The sequence below is a fragment of the Castanea sativa genome, chromosome 4, assembly GCF_040712315.1.
Source record: "Castanea sativa cultivar Marrone di Chiusa Pesio chromosome 4, ASM4071231v1".
NCBI lineage: Eukaryota > Viridiplantae > Streptophyta > Magnoliopsida > Fagales > Fagaceae > Castanea > Castanea sativa.
The window spans coordinates 11,053,597-11,069,979 of record NC_134016.1 but is presented as its reverse complement, the minus strand read 5'-3'; the positions used below and the strand labels follow the sequence as shown (position 1 = coordinate 11,069,979).

The following is a 16,383-nucleotide window of genomic DNA, read 5'->3' as shown; positions in this document are numbered from 1 at the left end:
AATCACAATTAGCAATTTAGGGGTGTTTTGTAAAATAGTTTGGGATATAATTTTTGTAGTTTGAAATAAGAATTTTGTAGCTTTTTAATATATGTGTAAATGAAAAAAATGTGTGAAAAAGTGTCTAATATTGTTTAAAATGTAAAAATATAAGTTTGAACTCTCAAACCAAACAAGCTTTTGATTTTTCCACTTTTCTCCTCAAAAAAAAAAAAAAGTAAAAATACATAAAATATTATTTAAAAACACAAACCAAACACCCCTAAAACATACACTTTCTCTGCATGAATGTTTTGTTTGTTTTTTGTCAAAACTTTGAAAAAGTATTTACGTAAACCCCTTTTAAAAGATGACCCTTGAAATCTTTCCTTTTTTTAATTTTTAAAGTAAATAATTCCATTTAAGCCACCAAGGGGCAAACGGCAAACCTAAAAGAACCCATGTCGTGCTTCACATGTCACATCACAAGTCACAACAAAATCACCAAAGTATGACTCTTTGAGATAGAAATCATTTCAAAGCGTTGGAATCAATATTTCTACTTTGCAAGTGAGTATTTGGACCGATTATAATAAGCCGTAAATGCACTTTTTAACTTTATATTTTGTATTTTTTTATTTTAGTTTTTATATTTTTATATTATTATTTTTAGTCCGTATATTAATTAACGCGATCTATATTGATCTTTACTGTTACTCACTTAAAAGAAATTGTTGATGTGACAAACGAAGTTCACTTTTGGCACATTAAATGTTGACATAGCTAATAAAATAATATTAAAAAATTATTTACTATTTAAAATATGCCACTTCAGCATTTAAATTTAAAATTTTAAAAACAAATAAATTTTAATTTTGCAATTTTGATTTAAATTTAAAAAAAAATGAAGAACCTTTTTTTCTTTTCAGTTTTAAAGATTAAGATAAAAAACGTGTAGTAACTATTTCAATTTTTCTAAAATCTTCTTGTCAACCAAACACAGCATCATCAATAAACACAAAACTCAAACTCATTGTCAATTTCCTATCTCTCTCTCTCTCGTTAAACACTCAAACTCCACTCTCTCCCTCTTTGCTTTCTCTCATTTCTTTTTCTCTCTAAGTCCAAGTTGTAGTTTTTGGGATATGGCTTTGATCTGGGTTTAGAGAAAGAGAGGCTAAGATGTGGTGATTTGGATTTGGGTTTGAAGAGAGAGGGGCTAAGATCAACGATGATTTGAAGCAGATCAGTGGTGAATTCGGCCATTTTGCTCTTCAAACTTCACATAGTTCTCCTTTGACACCATTAGCGATGATCCTCTCTGCCGCGCTGTCTTCGCCGAAGACATTCTGTGTGTGTGTGTGTGTGTTTTATATTTGGATAACCGAAAGTATCAGATTGAGGTTTGGAGGACGAGCAAGCCAGCATGACTCAACTCAGTTTCTCTCTCAAATTGGTGTCTCTCTCTCAAATCACTGGGTCTCTCTCAATCAGATCGTGATTGCTGGGTTTTGGTCTCAATGGGTTTTTGGTGTTTTGGATTTGAGATGTTTTGGTCTTAATGGGTTTTGATGTTTGATTTGCGGGAGGTTTTGAGTTTGTGTGTGTTCTTGTACTATGAAGGTTATTGTATTTGTGATCTTGTATTCTAGTTGTGTTTTGAGTTTGTGTTCTTAAGATTAAGTTTTCTTGGTTGTCTTCATACTTAAGATGAAATTAGATCCGAATTCATGTTTATTTTGGGTTTCAATTCTAACCATGGTTTGATCTTACTAGATCTAAAACTGATGAGGATTGGCTTGTGTTTTGGTGTATTTTATTGACGAGAATCAGCTTTGGGTTTAGTATTTTGATTTTGATCTGATTGTGGTTTGAATTTCGTTAGTTAATTGGGTTAGAATTGCTAAGTTTGATCATGGTTTTTTTATGTGTTTTTCCATGTTTTGATGCTAAGCAAACGCAAGAAAAAGGAAAGAAAATCTTGAGTTCTTAATTTTTTGGGCAACCATGTTCCTGGGGGAAGAACATGAAAAAAATCTACACATTCTTCTGAAAAAATAATGAAAAGAAAATTAGAACATTAGAAATTTTTTGTTTTAAAATTTTAAATTAAAATGCTGAAGTGGCAAATTTTAATTACTAAATAATTTTTTAATATTATGTTAATGGACATATTAGCATTTGCTATGCCAATAGTACATTCCGTTTGCCATGTCAGCAATTTTTGTTAAGTGAGTAACGGTAAGAATCAAAATGGAATGCGTTAATTGATTTAGAGATTAAAAGTGGTGAAATGAAAATGTAGGGACCAAAATAGAAAAGATGAAAAATGTAGGGACCAAAAGTACATTTACGCCTTATAATAATTCTCCTACCCAGTTGTCTCCTAACCTACGAGAGCATGTCAAATTTGCCAAACTTATTTTCTTCTTGTGCATACTATTCCCTTCTTTTTAAAAGTAATTCATCTTTTTAAAAGTAATTCAGCATTCCCTTCTTTCTATATCCATATCTTAATTTCTATGATATCCAAAATAATTAATTACAGCCATATTAACCAAATTTCTCTATTAATTTTTTTTTATACAAGATAGAATTCTACTTTAACCTAATCTAAGTGTATATATGTCTGAAACTCCCTCCTGGAGACATGAACCCTGACTCTTACCCCCCACACCCCACACCCTACAAATATTTATATTTATAGAGTGACCATCACACCAAAAGTATGCGGTGGTATATCAATTATCACTCCTTGGACTTTTGCTTCTCTTGTAATAATAATCATAGCAAAGGAGTAGGGCTTCCATAAAGTGGTCAGTGGTGGTCCCTTTCATGCACTTACACTTACTCGTAACATCTCACGGTGCTTATGGACAAATTAATTGGTTTAACAGTTTAATGCTTTGGTGTCTCTAACAAGAAAGTCAATACCGTACCGGAGGCTGTACCGGTTTGGCCACCGGTACGATATATTTCGGATACCGGTCAATACCGGTGTACCATTTCGGGTTTACCGCTATTTTATACACACACACACACACATACCAAAATCTCTAGAACCATGTTTATAAACATATAATATTTCACTTATATTATAGTAAATATAAAAGTTTATTATAAAATATTACCTCAATTCAAAACAAATTATTCATAATTTTAGACTTTAGTATCAAATAAAAGAAAAAAAAACAATATAAAAAATAGAAAGCTTAGTTGTTCATTGCATACTAAGAAAACAAATAATACTAAGAAGTTAATGTAAATAAGTTACCATTATGCCTTTACAAAAATTCAAAAATTACAAAACTAAAAATAAAATAAAAAAGCTTTTTTCTGTACTGGCCGGTATTGCACGAAATTGGCCGGTATGGCCGGTACGGCCGGTATTTTTTCCGGTACAATATAAAAGTGTACCGGTACCGGTGCACTGGCCGCTACGGTATGTACCAGCCGGTACGACCTGTACCGGTACGGTATCGGCCACACTGGTCTCTAAGGTATTCACATTTCACACTGCTTTTAGACTATTAAATGAAATTGCTTGTCAAAGACTTGGGTTTTTGAAGGTGACTTTTAAGCACGTTTTCATTCCACACAGCCGAGGCTAGAACATTGTTCTTCTTCCATCCAAATTTCTTTGGGTTTCTTTAGATTGAAGAGGAGGGAGAGAAAGTAGAGTAGAATTGTTAATTAAAGTAGGGTTTCTTTGGAATCAATTTTATTCTACTTCTCCCCTCTCCCCACTTAATCCAAACAGGTTCTTCATGAATTGTTATAAGTGCTGCAGTGTTAATATAGTAATAACTAATATGGGTCTTCATTCATGTATAATTAAAGTGAGGCTCTTCTTTATATTTCATTTTAAATCCTATTAGGTTTTCATTTGAAATATATGTTTAGTTGAGGAAATAGAAGGAAATAAGAGAAATAAAATTTGTTTGATTTTGTCATTCATGTAACCATTGAATTGCATTAAAAAATAAAATTTCCTTGTCTACTTTAGCCATGAATACTTAAAGATGATGTGTTGTTTCTTCTGTGGGTTTGTATTTATTTAATATATATTTTATTTTTGTCTGTGTAATTTACTTCTTCATTTTTTGCTTTCATAATTACATCGATGATCATTTCTGTTGTATGGCAGTATACCTTCATGAAAAGTTTCATGAGGCAGAATCTTATCCAGGCTAAGTGTATAATATTAAACTATCAAATTGAATTCATTTGAGGAAATACTAAGCAATTTATTATAAAAAAAAAGTTATGTTGATTTATTTTTTGGAGTATGTTGATAATTCGATCTTGATCTTCTTATATATGTGGAGCAAGGCTTATCATTTCAAGTTATTTTCATATTTAAGGCAAGACACACTATTTTGTAATGTTTTGTACATAAGAAAGGTTGAATGAACAAAAATAAAATTAATATACATGAGAAATTGTGCCACCTGATAGAATTAGAATTTAAGATCGATCACGTGGTTACTGTCAAATAAGATAATTGTGATGATTAAAAGACAAAATAGGATAGTAGCGACCCATATTGTTGATCTTGGTCTCGTATTTTTGAGCAAGCTATGTTATTATAGAGAAATGAAGCTCATGGTCTCGTGTTCTAAAAGACTCATTTGATGTTTTGAACTATTATATGAAATGTTTTTGTAAATTATATGACTAGATCTTTGATTCTATAAATTAGGGTCTTCTGCCATGAGCTGCCTTTATAAATTGATCTTGAAGACTATAGGAAAAAATAATAATAATAAAGCTTCATGTAATCATGTTGTTATATTACTTATTAACCATCTCAATTAATTCTGGTCATATGGATTTTTTTTTTTTAATTTTTTATGTATGCAGATGCATTAGTTGGTTAACTTGGTTTGTCTTAAAAAGTGTCGAGTATATGATTAAAATAAGTTTTGGACCTTTGGTACACACACAATCTGCATTCATATAATATTTGTTGTTTGCGTCCTATAGTTAATTTTTTATTTTTTTTTTATTTTTTTTTAATTTTTAGGGTCAAGTTATAGGACTCTAGTCAAGAGCATTATAATTCAACTAGTTGATACTTTCTAGTATACCCATGATATTTATTGTAAGGACACAATTTGAGCCCGAACCCACAGACGAAAGGGGGTGGGCTTGAAAGGTCTCTTACAATAAAATTTGTAGAGAGTAGACTTGAAATCTAGGTTCTAATGATGTTAGATAACAAAAATAATGGGTTTTGATCACAATGATACACTCAAGGAACTATTTACAAGAAAGAATCCTCTCCTCAGACACCAGCCGAGGATAATTTCTATTATTTCTACTCAAGATAGGATACAATTATGGATAGTGAGGTATACATTGTTTTTCCTTTGTTTCTTCCTATCCCTCCTACTGAAGGTCCCTTCTTCCTTTTATATCCCCTCCTTCTTCTCCTCTTCATCCTCCATATTACGGTTAGATTGCTGGTTTAGATACTTGTCCCATCCATCTTCCCTAAAGTTTTTGGAGACAAAAGTCAGGCTAAACTCTGATGCTCAGGTCTCACTTCCCCACTAATGTGGCCAGAATAGCAGTTGCAGAGCATTCAATGCGGGACGGTGGTAGCAACTTCATAATAGATATTCCACCGCCCTTTTTCTTATCTTCCACGTGTACCATGTTTACCCCGACCTATAAGATTTTCTAGAACATTGCCTGTGGATGTTAACCAGCATTTTACCAACCTCGGCTTTAAATAGACGAGGACATAATCCTCCTCGGACCATCTTCTTGGACATACTTGTTCAGGCATTACCTCTTTACTATTTAGTATTGCTTTGTGAGTTGACATTCATACATCTTCGGATCATTCAGTGTCCTCGGATTGGGCCTTTAGCCCAAAGAATACTCTTGGGCTACCCCACACATATTCCTTAGCCCAATGACCCTACAATAGCCCCTCGGGATTCTCCTTTTGCTACCTCGGGAGGAAAGGAAGATCTCAACATCTGTTACCGTTAACTTGCGTACACCACGCATTTTTGCTGATAGAGATGATGACTTTTGAACTGCCCAATGCACATTCCTGACATTTCGGTATGCAAAGCGTCCCCAAATTAAATTCTGACATCTCTCTGTCCCCCACGCTCAGCGACATGACGCGCATCTAACGGTTGAGGGTTCTATTGGGACATAGGCAGGAATTTTCCCGCTTTATAATTCTCATTGATAAAATACTAACAATTCAAAACCCTTTGCACACACTACAACACTCATTCAACGTATCTGCTACCCTTTGCAATCTACACGCGCTCTCATATTTACCAAGTATTGGGCCGAGGTGATTTTGTTATTTAAAGTAAGTTCTACCATACTCTCTTTTTCATCATCTCTTTTTTTATTTCTTCTTCCTTCTTTCTTTTGTGTTTCTTTATCCTCGACTCATCTATTTTCTTAGTTCTTGTACCATACCCACACCCTGCTCTCACAAATGGGTAGATTTGCGTCCTTAGTAGATTCAGACGAAAAAATAGAATAATTTAAGGCTAAGTACAGAATTCCACCGGGGGTATCTGTTAAATACTGTTCAGAAGGGGAGTGGTATGAAAAAAGGGAAACGGGAGAGGTAGTAATCCCGATGATAGCATTCATAGAAGGAGGGATGAAAATCCCAATGGGGACCGTTACCAGGGATTATCTTAGGACGTTTAGATTAGCTCCTACCCAATGCACCCTATACATGTTTAGGATTCTGGGTTCCATAGATGCCCTAAATGAAAAGATAAACCTTGGACTCACCCATCATGATGTGAACTGGGTTTATAACCTTCACTACTTAAAGAAACAAGGTGGATATTACCTAAAATCTAGACACCTAAAGGTTAGGATAATCCAATGCCTCCCTGAATCCAACAAGGGTATGAAAAATGACTTCCTACTCATATCAGGGGATTGGCATGATGGCATTCCCTATTCGACAAAGGAGGGGAAACCAGGTGAAGTTCTGGATCTGGTTGAACTATTCATAACCATTCTTTTTAAGCCTGGGTTATATAAAACATTTACTTATTCTAATCTTGTTTTTCTTCTCAATGATTTGCAAGTCCACACGTAGCGAATCGTCATCCTCATCTTGTTGATTTTGCAAGATTAGACAGAATACTGCAGGCCGATGTGTTTGTGCACACTGATGGCCAACTTCGAGCAGCTCACTTAATCCTCGGCTTCAATCCTATATCCAAAGCTTTCCAAGCGCCGAAGTGCCAAGGACGCACGTTTACGCCGTATAAGCGTTGTTGTCGAGGGTTTTCTACTACCTAAAGGAGCTCCCATTCCTCAAGGCACATTTATCACACATCCCACACAACCCCTACAAGCCATACCAGACGGTATTCCCTTAGTCCCTCTTCCAACTCAACACACATCTGGCGAAGCAACCTTTTCTCAACCTAGTATAAAGGAAGAAGAAGAGATTGTTGAAGTATCTGATTCCGAGGACGAGTTTGAGGTTTTCAATCAACCTCATTCCCCTGAAGACCAAGTTGCTGTCCTTGGCACATCCTTCTCAATCCTACAAGACACCACCCAACAATTTGATATCATAGGCATCCAACGCAAGCCAAAGCAGAGTCTTAAGGATGTACTAGAAACTCAAGTGGGGACCCAAGAGCTTCCTAAGGTACCTCAAACCAAGGCCAAAGATAAAAGTGCCGAGAAAGTCCCTAAATCCAAGCTCCCTCTTCCTCCTCCTCATCCTTCTTCTACCTAATCTCAACGCACTAACCAAGCTAACCATAAAAGAAAGAAGGATCAGCAGAAAGGGAAAGAAGTGATGGAGGGAGGGAAAGACCCCCTTTCCAAGGAGTTTGAGCTCAAAAAAAGGAGGAAAACAGGCCCGCACAGTGCAAACAAGGTTGGATAGACAGACCGAGTCTCACGCGACTGTACATGCCCCAATCTGGGCTCTCGAGATGACTATGGACGACCATACAGTCACTGTTGACGCATCCATCAAGAATTTTGATGAAGGAATAGCTGCATACGTAGCAAACGCATTGGAGCAAGCTTTACTGTTACCTGAGGACATGGGTGAGCTCAGAAGAATGAGAGATCAAAATGTCTTCATGAATTTGAAGAAGGAACTTGCTATGGTAAGGATCTCATCCAAGCTTTGTTTACCTCCATTTTTGTTACACTTGAAAATTTTAACTTTGCTTTATTACTTTGCCATCTTCTACGCATAGGCTGTTCAGTCTACTCACAGGGCAGAGGAGATCGTCATTAGTACGTACAAGTCCTTCAAGGCTGAAGAATTAAGGTACGGCAACGCCTAGAGGATCTTGGACCTATAGGAGAAGAAACTACAAGAGGTCACGACCAATCTGAGCAAAGTAGAGAGTAAGAAGTCTGGCTTGGATCCTGCTCTAAAAATAGCAGAGAAGCAAGCCAAGAACCAAAGACTGCAGCTTAGGCAAGCCGACGAGAACTTCACTGCCGCAAAAAAGCTGATAGAGGATCTTAAGAGAGATTTAAAGGAGTCTGAAAGGGCAAAGGAGGAGGCCATCAAGGCTAAAGAAGAGGCCACCAAGGTTAAAGAGGAGGCTGAGAAGGCAAAGGATGAAGCTGAGCAAGAGGGCTACGAAGTCGGAGTGGCAGAGACCACCAAAAGTTTTAAAGCTCAAGTCTCGGAGGTATGTAGACATTATTGCCTCCAAGTATGGAATGAGGCACTTTCCCAAGCTGGGATTGATGCCTCTTCCAACCTTTGGAAGACAGAAAATTTCTACTTCCCTCCAGCCATCCAAGCCCCTGCCTCTTCTTAAACCAAGGATGGTGCTGTCATTCACGAAGTAGAGGATAGACAAGGTGATGTGGCTGAAGACCCTGTCTCCACTGAAAGTCAACCTCAAAAACATGTTGAACCAACAGTAGGGGTGGCACATGAGGATACACAGCCTCCTAGTGATCCCAAGGAGCCTTCCCAGGATAAAAAGACTAATGAAACAACGGAGATTGTCTTAGTGTCAATTACCATAACCATAAAGGAAGATCAGAAAGGCAAAGAAACAGCTGCTAACTCCTCGGCTCTAATCCAGCCTCCTAAAGATCCCAAAGGCAAGTTGAAGATAAAGTTGAAGCCATGATCGCTCCTCTTCCTTCCAGCTTTTCTTTTTATCTTTATTCAATGTAATTTTGAAAATTTGCAAGTAAATGTACTTCCAAAGGATTTCAAATCAATGAAAAAAAAAAAGCAAGTTTATTTCTACTATGGGTTTAAAGTTTATCCTTCTCATTTTACTTGATGCTTGCTTGCCACAATAGAATAATAGTCTATTTCCTTCCATAAGTTAGTTAATAATTCTAAGGAAACAATCTTAAGTGAATTAGGCAATAAAATATGTTCAATATAATTACAAATGCTTTAAGTGATGCTCATAAACTTCTATTCATTTATCACTATTTTGGGAGTGTTCAAGATTTGCAAGCAGAATGGCAAACTTAGGCCTAGATCCATGTTAAACATCAACTGAGCGAGGATTAAACATAATTAAATTTTAACCAATACCCTATAGAATACTAACATACATAAGATATATGGATAACATGAAGTTGTTAATTTCCCCACAATGGATGATCCAATGACCAGACATAACCAAGGATCTGGTCAACACTTAATAAAAATATCAAGGTATGTCTGGTTCGAGGAGCTAGGCATGACCAAGCTTTAGTTTGATACTTAAAAAAGTGAACTAAAGTGTTAATTTTCCCAAAGTAGATGATCCTCGGACTAGACATAACTAAGGCTCTGTTTAACACTTAATAAAATATCAATTTATACAAGGTATGTGGTCCGAGGAGCCAGGCATGGTCAAACTTCAGTTTGATATTTAGAAATATGATAACCAAGTCAACACAATGTGAACGAAAATGACACAAATGCCCTTCATTAATAATAATACCTTCGTAGGTTGTTTACATTTCAGAGACGTTGTACAACATGTTCATCAAGATCTTCAAGATTATAAGCCCTTATGCCCGCAACTGAGGTAATACAATAAGGTCCTTCTTAGTTAGGCCCCAGCTTTCCCCATGTTGGGTTTTTTACGGTACCCAAAATTTTTCTTAATACCAAATCTCCAGGTGCAAGTGGTCGTAGCCTCACATGGGAATCATACCCCTGCTTGAGTTTGTGTTGATAGTAAGCTAGTTGAACAATGACATTCTCCCGCCTTTCCTCAACCAGGTCTAGGCTTTTTTCCAGTGAATTGTCGTTACTGCTTGGGGTGAAAGAGCTCGTTCTTCGTGTTGGAAATCCAGTTTCTAGAGGTATTACAATCTCGGCTCCATAAGTTATAGAGAAGGGTGTCTCTCTAGTAGACCTTCGAGGTTTTGTTCGATACGTCCACAAGACATGTGGCAATTCTTCCACCCATCTTCCCTTAGCATCATCTAGCCTTTTCTTGAGCCCATTGACTATCACTTTATTGACAACCTCGGCTTGCCCATTCCCTTAAGGATAAGCTGGAGTGGAATACCTATTCGTGATCCCTAGATCACAACAATATTTTCTAAAGGCCTTACTATCAAATTGTAGGCCATTATCTGAAATGAGAGCATGAGAGATTCCAAACCTAGTGACAATGTTCTTCCAAACAAACTTCCTCGCCTTCCTATCTCTAATATTTGACAATGGCTTAGCTTCAACCCATTTAGTGAAACGATCTATTCCAACGAGTAGCCACCTCCTATTCCCTACTACTTTTGGAAAAGGTCCTACAATGTCCAAGCTCCATTGAGAAAAAGGCCAAGGACTAGACAAGGGATTAAGGACACCCCCTAGTTGATGGATGTTGGGAGCAAATCTTTGACGTTGGCCACATTTTTTTACATAATCTTGTGCCTCTCTCTACATATTGGGCCACCAATACCCTTGTGTGATAGCTCTATGAGATAAAGACCTTTCTCCTATGTGACTTCCGCAAATTCCTTCATGTAATTCTTCCAAAAGTAATTTTGTTGCTTTTGGGTGTATACACATCAAATATGGTCCTGAAAAAGAGCGTTTATACAATTTTTGATCCTCAGACAGCCAGAACCGAGGTGCTTTCCTGCGTACTTTATCTGCTTCGGACTTTTCTTTGGGCAAGACATCATCCTTAAGGAAGGACACTATAGGATCCATCCAACTAGGCCCTACCCTAATTTGATGAATTCGGATGGCATTACCATTCGCCCCAATGGGTTTACACAGATCTTCAACAAGGATGACCCGAGGTAGGCCTTGCGCCGAGGAATTCACAAAGGTGGCCAAAGAGTCGGCATGGGTATTCCCACTCTTGGATACATGTAATAAGGAAAAAGACTCAAACTTGGATTGTATATACCTGGCCTGGGCAAGGTAACTTTGCATTCTTGGATCTTTTGCTTCCAACTTCCCTCCTACTTGGCCTATCACCAACTGTGAATCCGAGAACATTTGTACCATTTTTTCACCCATTTTTTGAACCATGTCCATCCCTACTAGTAAAGCTTCATATTTTGCTTCATTGTTGGTGGCCAAGAACCCCAACCTCAAGGATTTCTCAAAAGTAATTCCCTCAAGGGACACCAAAACTAGCCCTACACCAGATCCTCTTTGATTCGCTGCTCCGTCTACATATACTTTCCATAACGAAGGTTCGTTGAGCGAGATCATGCCAATTGATTTTTCATTCATGCCCAATCCCTTAACATTCTCTTCTAATGAGGGCTCAGCAAATTCTGATACTGGATCAGCAAGGACTTGTCCCTTAACAGAGGTGCGATGCATATACTTGATATCAAAAGCCCTTAGGATTGTACCCCACTTGGAAATCCTTCCCTTGTAATCAGCACTCCGAAGTATAGACTTAAAAGGGAGTTAAGTCAAAACAACAACTGTATAAGATTAGAAGTAATGGAGAAGCCTATGGGTAGAAGGCACCACTGATAGGATTGCTTTCTCCAACAATAAATAATGCACATCGGCCTCATGTAGAGACTTGCTCACGTAATAAACTGGCCTCTGTACATTATTATCATCTCGTATAAGAACCAAACTAACAACATGATTAGCCACCGCAATATATGCAAACAAAATTTTATCAACTTTTGGCCGAGACATAATAGGTAATCGTGAAAGATATTCCTTAAGCTGTTGAAAAACTAAAGCACACTTCTCGGTCCATTCAAATCCCTTCCACTTATTCAACAACTGAAAGAAACGCCTACACCTATCTACGGACTAAGAAATAAACTAGTTGAGGGCAGCAGTCATCCCTGTCAGCCTCTGAACTTCTTTGGGATTTCGAGGTGGGTGTAAGTTGTTAATGGCCTTGACTTGAGCTGGATTAACTTCCCGGTGAGTTATCATGTAACCTAGAAATTTGCCCAACCCTACACCAAAAGAACATTTCGAGGCATTAAGTCGCAACTTGTACCTTCTTAGCATTTGAAAAGTGTCACTTAGATCCTCCACATGCATGGAAACTGCCTTACTTTTCACCACCATGTCGTCCACATATACTTCGATAGTCTTTTCCAGCTGTGGCTCAAACATCCTAGTCATCATCCTTTGATAGGTAGCCCCTATGTTCTTCAAACCGAAAGGCATTACCTTATAATGGTAATTTCTCGTAGGAGTGACAAATGCAGTTTTCTCCTAGTCCTCCAAAGCTAAAGGTATTTGGTGATAACCTTGAAAAGCATCCAAAAAACTCATCAGAGCATGCCCAACAGTAGCATCTACCAACTGATCTATCCGAGGCATTAGGAAAGAATCTTTAGGACAAACTTTGTTCAAATCTGTGAATTCTAGGCATACTTTTCACTTCCCATTCTTCTTTTTTACTACCACTGTGTGAGCCAACTATTCAGGATAAAATACCTCTTTGATAGCACCAGCCTTTTTAAGCTTGAGAACCTCTTCCTTGACAGCCTCAAAATGCTTTTTAGTGGAACGCCGAGGTAGTTGCCTCCTCGACATCATAGCTAGATTGACATTCAAATGATGACAAATGAAACTCGAATCAACCTCTGGGGCCTCATAAGCATTCTATGCAAATACATCCATATTCTTCTTCAAAAACATAATCAGCTCTGCTTTCTCCTCAGGTGGCAGCTGAACTCCCACCTGAAAGAATTTCTCAAGGTTGTCATCTATAAGAACCTTCTCCAATTCTTCACGTGCAAGTTCTTCTACTGATGGTCCCTTAAGCGTGGTCAGAGACATTGATTACTATGGCCTTCCCTCAACCAAGGCTGAGGACTCTGGCCCAGGCTGATGAAGAATTGCAGTCACCATGCATTGTCTAGCCATAGATTGACTCCCCAGCAACTCCTCAATCTGATCCCTAGATGGAAATTTGACTTTGACATGTAGAGTTGAGGACACGACACCCAGAGCATGCAACCAAGGTCTTGCCACAATGGTCGTGTAGGGAGAATAGGCGTCTACCACAATGAAATCCACATTTACCACTTCTGGACCTGACTGCACAGGCAACCTAATCTGCCCCTTTGGTATGACATCCTTCCCCTCAAAACTTATTAATGGCGAATAATAAGCCGCCAGATCTTCAAGCCTTAGGTTTAGCCCTTTGAACAAGTCAGGGTACATGATATCTGCACCACTGCCCTGATCAACCATTACCCTTCTCACATCATAGCCCCCTATCCTCAACGTAACCACCAAAGCATCATCATGTGGTTGGATAATCCCGATCTTGTCCTCTTCTAAGAAACCTAAAAATGGTAGGATACTCCCCTTAATCCTCTTCGGCTCATGACTAGAATCCTCGGCCAGCATTCGAGCCACAAACATCACCCTGGAAGGATGAGAGCCAGTTTTTCCAGGTGCAGCAAAAATAACATTGATCATACCTAGAGGAGGCCTTGATGAAGTGCTGCCCTGATTTACCGCCCCCGATTCGTTTCCTTGCCCATTTGACCAATACAAGAATTACTTTAACATTCCCTCTTTAACCAACTGCTCCAAATGGTTCCATAGAGTCCGACAATCCTTAGTGGTATAACCTCTTTCCTGGTGATATTGGCACTGAAGGTTCTGATTGCGCCTAATGGGGTCCCCCACCAACTTAGTGGGCCATTTGAAGTATGGTTCATTCCTTATTTTCTCCAAAAGTTGGTGCACTGGTTCCTTAAAGACAGTATTAACCACCTGAGGGGTGGTAGGGCCAGTTTGCCCCGCAAAATCTCTTCAATGCCTATTGTTGTTGTTGTATCTGTCCGACCTAAAATCCCTTATCTCCTGAGGGATAACCTTCGCCTTTTCCTTCCCTTATTGTTGATCTTCCTCAACCCTTTTATATTCATCAATGCGATCCATGAGCCAATGTACACTCCTTACAAGCTTTTTGGTCAAAGATTTCCTCAAGTCGTGCTCTGCAAGTAGGCCGACCTTGAAGGTCCTTATCGCTACATCATTGAAGTCCCCATCAATCTCATTGAACATCTCCCAGTATCTGTCTGAGAATGTCTTCAAAGTTTCTCCTTCTCTCATGGCCATGGATAATAAGGAATCCAAGGGCCGAGGAACTCTACTACATGTGATGAAACAAGAACCAAATTCCCTAGTAAGTTCCCCGAAAGAATTAATAGAACCTGCCTTCAAGCCATCAAACCACCTCATCACCATAGGTCCTAGGCTGGAGGGGAAGACTTTGCACACCAAAGTTTCATTTGTCGAATGCACCGCCATCCTCTGATTGAAATGACTCACATGCTCCATAGGATCTGTTCGACCATTATAAATGGTGAAAGCTGGTTGTGTGAAGCGCCAAGGAAGCTTCCCTTCTTCCACCCTGCGTGTGAAGGGTGACTTAGAGATTTGATGTAATGCCCTACCCATAGCATCATTCCCCAAGCCCTTGGTAAAGGAATTTTTACCCTTACGCCCATGCAAATTGTCTTCCTCATAAGAGAAAGATTCATCCAGGGGAGTTCTTGACCTTGGCCTGTAACTAGTATCCCTAGAGCCTTTAGAAGAAGGATCTATAAAGGAGGGAGTTCGCCTTCGTCTTTCGTGGCGTAACTTCTTCTTCAAGTGGTCAATTTCCTTCTGCATGGCTTTAGCATTTTCCTCATGGGGAAGTCTATTTTCACTTCATGAACGACTCCTACTAGTGTGCGTTGTATGCACACTACCCTCTCGGTCCCTTACCCTCTTGGTCCCTATTTTCCTCAGGATGTAAGGAGTGATCCTCACGCTGGGACCCCACAGACTCTGCACGATGTGGACAAGAGCCAGGCTAAACTTTGATGCTCAGGTCTCACTTTCCCACTAATGCGGCTAGAATAGCAGTTGCAAAGCATTCAATGCGGGGCGATGGTAATAGCTTTATAATAGATATTCCACCGTCCTTCTTCTTATCTTCCACGTATACCATGTTTACCCTTACCTATAGGATTTTTTAGAACATTGTCTATGGATGTTAACCAGCCTTTTACCAACCTCGGCTTTACATAACCGATGGCATAATCCTCCTCGGACCATCTTCTTGGACATACTTGTTCAGGCATTACCTCTTTACTATTTAGTATTGCTTTGTGAGTTGACATTCATACATTCTCGAATCATTCAGTGTCCTCGAATTGGGCCTTTAGCCCAAAGAATACTCTTGGGCCACCCCACACATATTCCTGAGCCCAATGACCCTACATTTATAGTTCAAATCTTCATTTTCCTATTGTAAGCATCGAATTAAAAAAAAAAAAAAAAAATTTGAAATACTCCACTACTACCTCATTGTGGAAAACAAAAATTAATTTTTTTTCCCCTTTTTCTGTTTATCACTTTTTGATGGGTATATCCAATTAAGAGAAAATTAAAGTTTCTTTAGAACTTCATAATTTTTTAGGAAATTGTTGGGAATATATGTTATATTAACTACTTAGTTGGCCTTATCAAAGAAAAAAAAACTACTTAGTTGGAGGCTCCCCAAGGTGTTATCTCTCCAACAGAAATAGAAAATAACTTCATAATTTACATTGACTAAAGAGTAGGCATGCAAGAAAATAGTAGCTCAATATTAGGATCCCAAAGCAATACCTTACTTTTTTTCTTTTTCTTTTTTAATACAAAAAAGAAATTCTACTCTAACCTAATATAAGTGTATATGTGTGTATGAAACTCCCTCTTGGAAACCTGAACCTTGACCCTTACCCCTCACACCTCATAAGCACTTATACTTATGGAGTGACGATCACTCCAAAGGTACGCAGTGGTAGCAATACCTTACTTAGATGAAGACAAAAAATTACACAACATGCAAGCCATATTTTGTTAACTTAGAAATATACAAAATTATAAATTGGTGAACAGATCGTGGTAAATAGATGATGAAATATTTATTCCTTAGGAGCTATATGAATTGCAATATCATT

The 16,383-nt window shown here is 38.2% G+C and overlaps 1 protein-coding gene across 1 annotated transcript; it reads right to left on the bottom strand.

Annotated features, from left to right (window-relative positions):
* Window positions 1–13,216: 13,216 nt before the first annotated feature.
* LOC142632439 (uncharacterized) lies at window positions 13,217–15,064 on the bottom strand. Its single transcript, XM_075806840.1, has 4 exons — window positions 14,348–15,064; window positions 13,944–14,020; window positions 13,631–13,805; window positions 13,217–13,324 (listed from the first exon to the last, which is right to left on the bottom strand). The coding sequence occupies exons 1-4, from the start codon at window positions 15,062–15,064 to the stop codon at window positions 13,217–13,219; spliced, it is 1,077 nt and encodes a 358-aa protein (XP_075662955.1).
* Between the last annotated feature and the right edge of the window lie 1,319 nt (window positions 15,065–16,383).

Coding starts and splice junctions, on each gene's coding strand:
- LOC142632439 (XM_075806840.1), bottom strand. CDS start 15,064: ATGCAGAAGGAAATTGACCACTTGAAGAAGAAGTTACGCCACGAAAGA. Junction 13,806..13,943: donor GTTAAAGAGGGAATGTTAAA/GTAATTCTTGTA, acceptor TCATCCTTCCAG/GGTGATGTTTGTGGCTCGAA. Junction 13,325..13,630: donor GGGGCTATGATGTGAGAAGG/GTAATGGTTGAT, acceptor TCTAGGGATCAG/ATTGAGGAGTTGCTGGGGAG.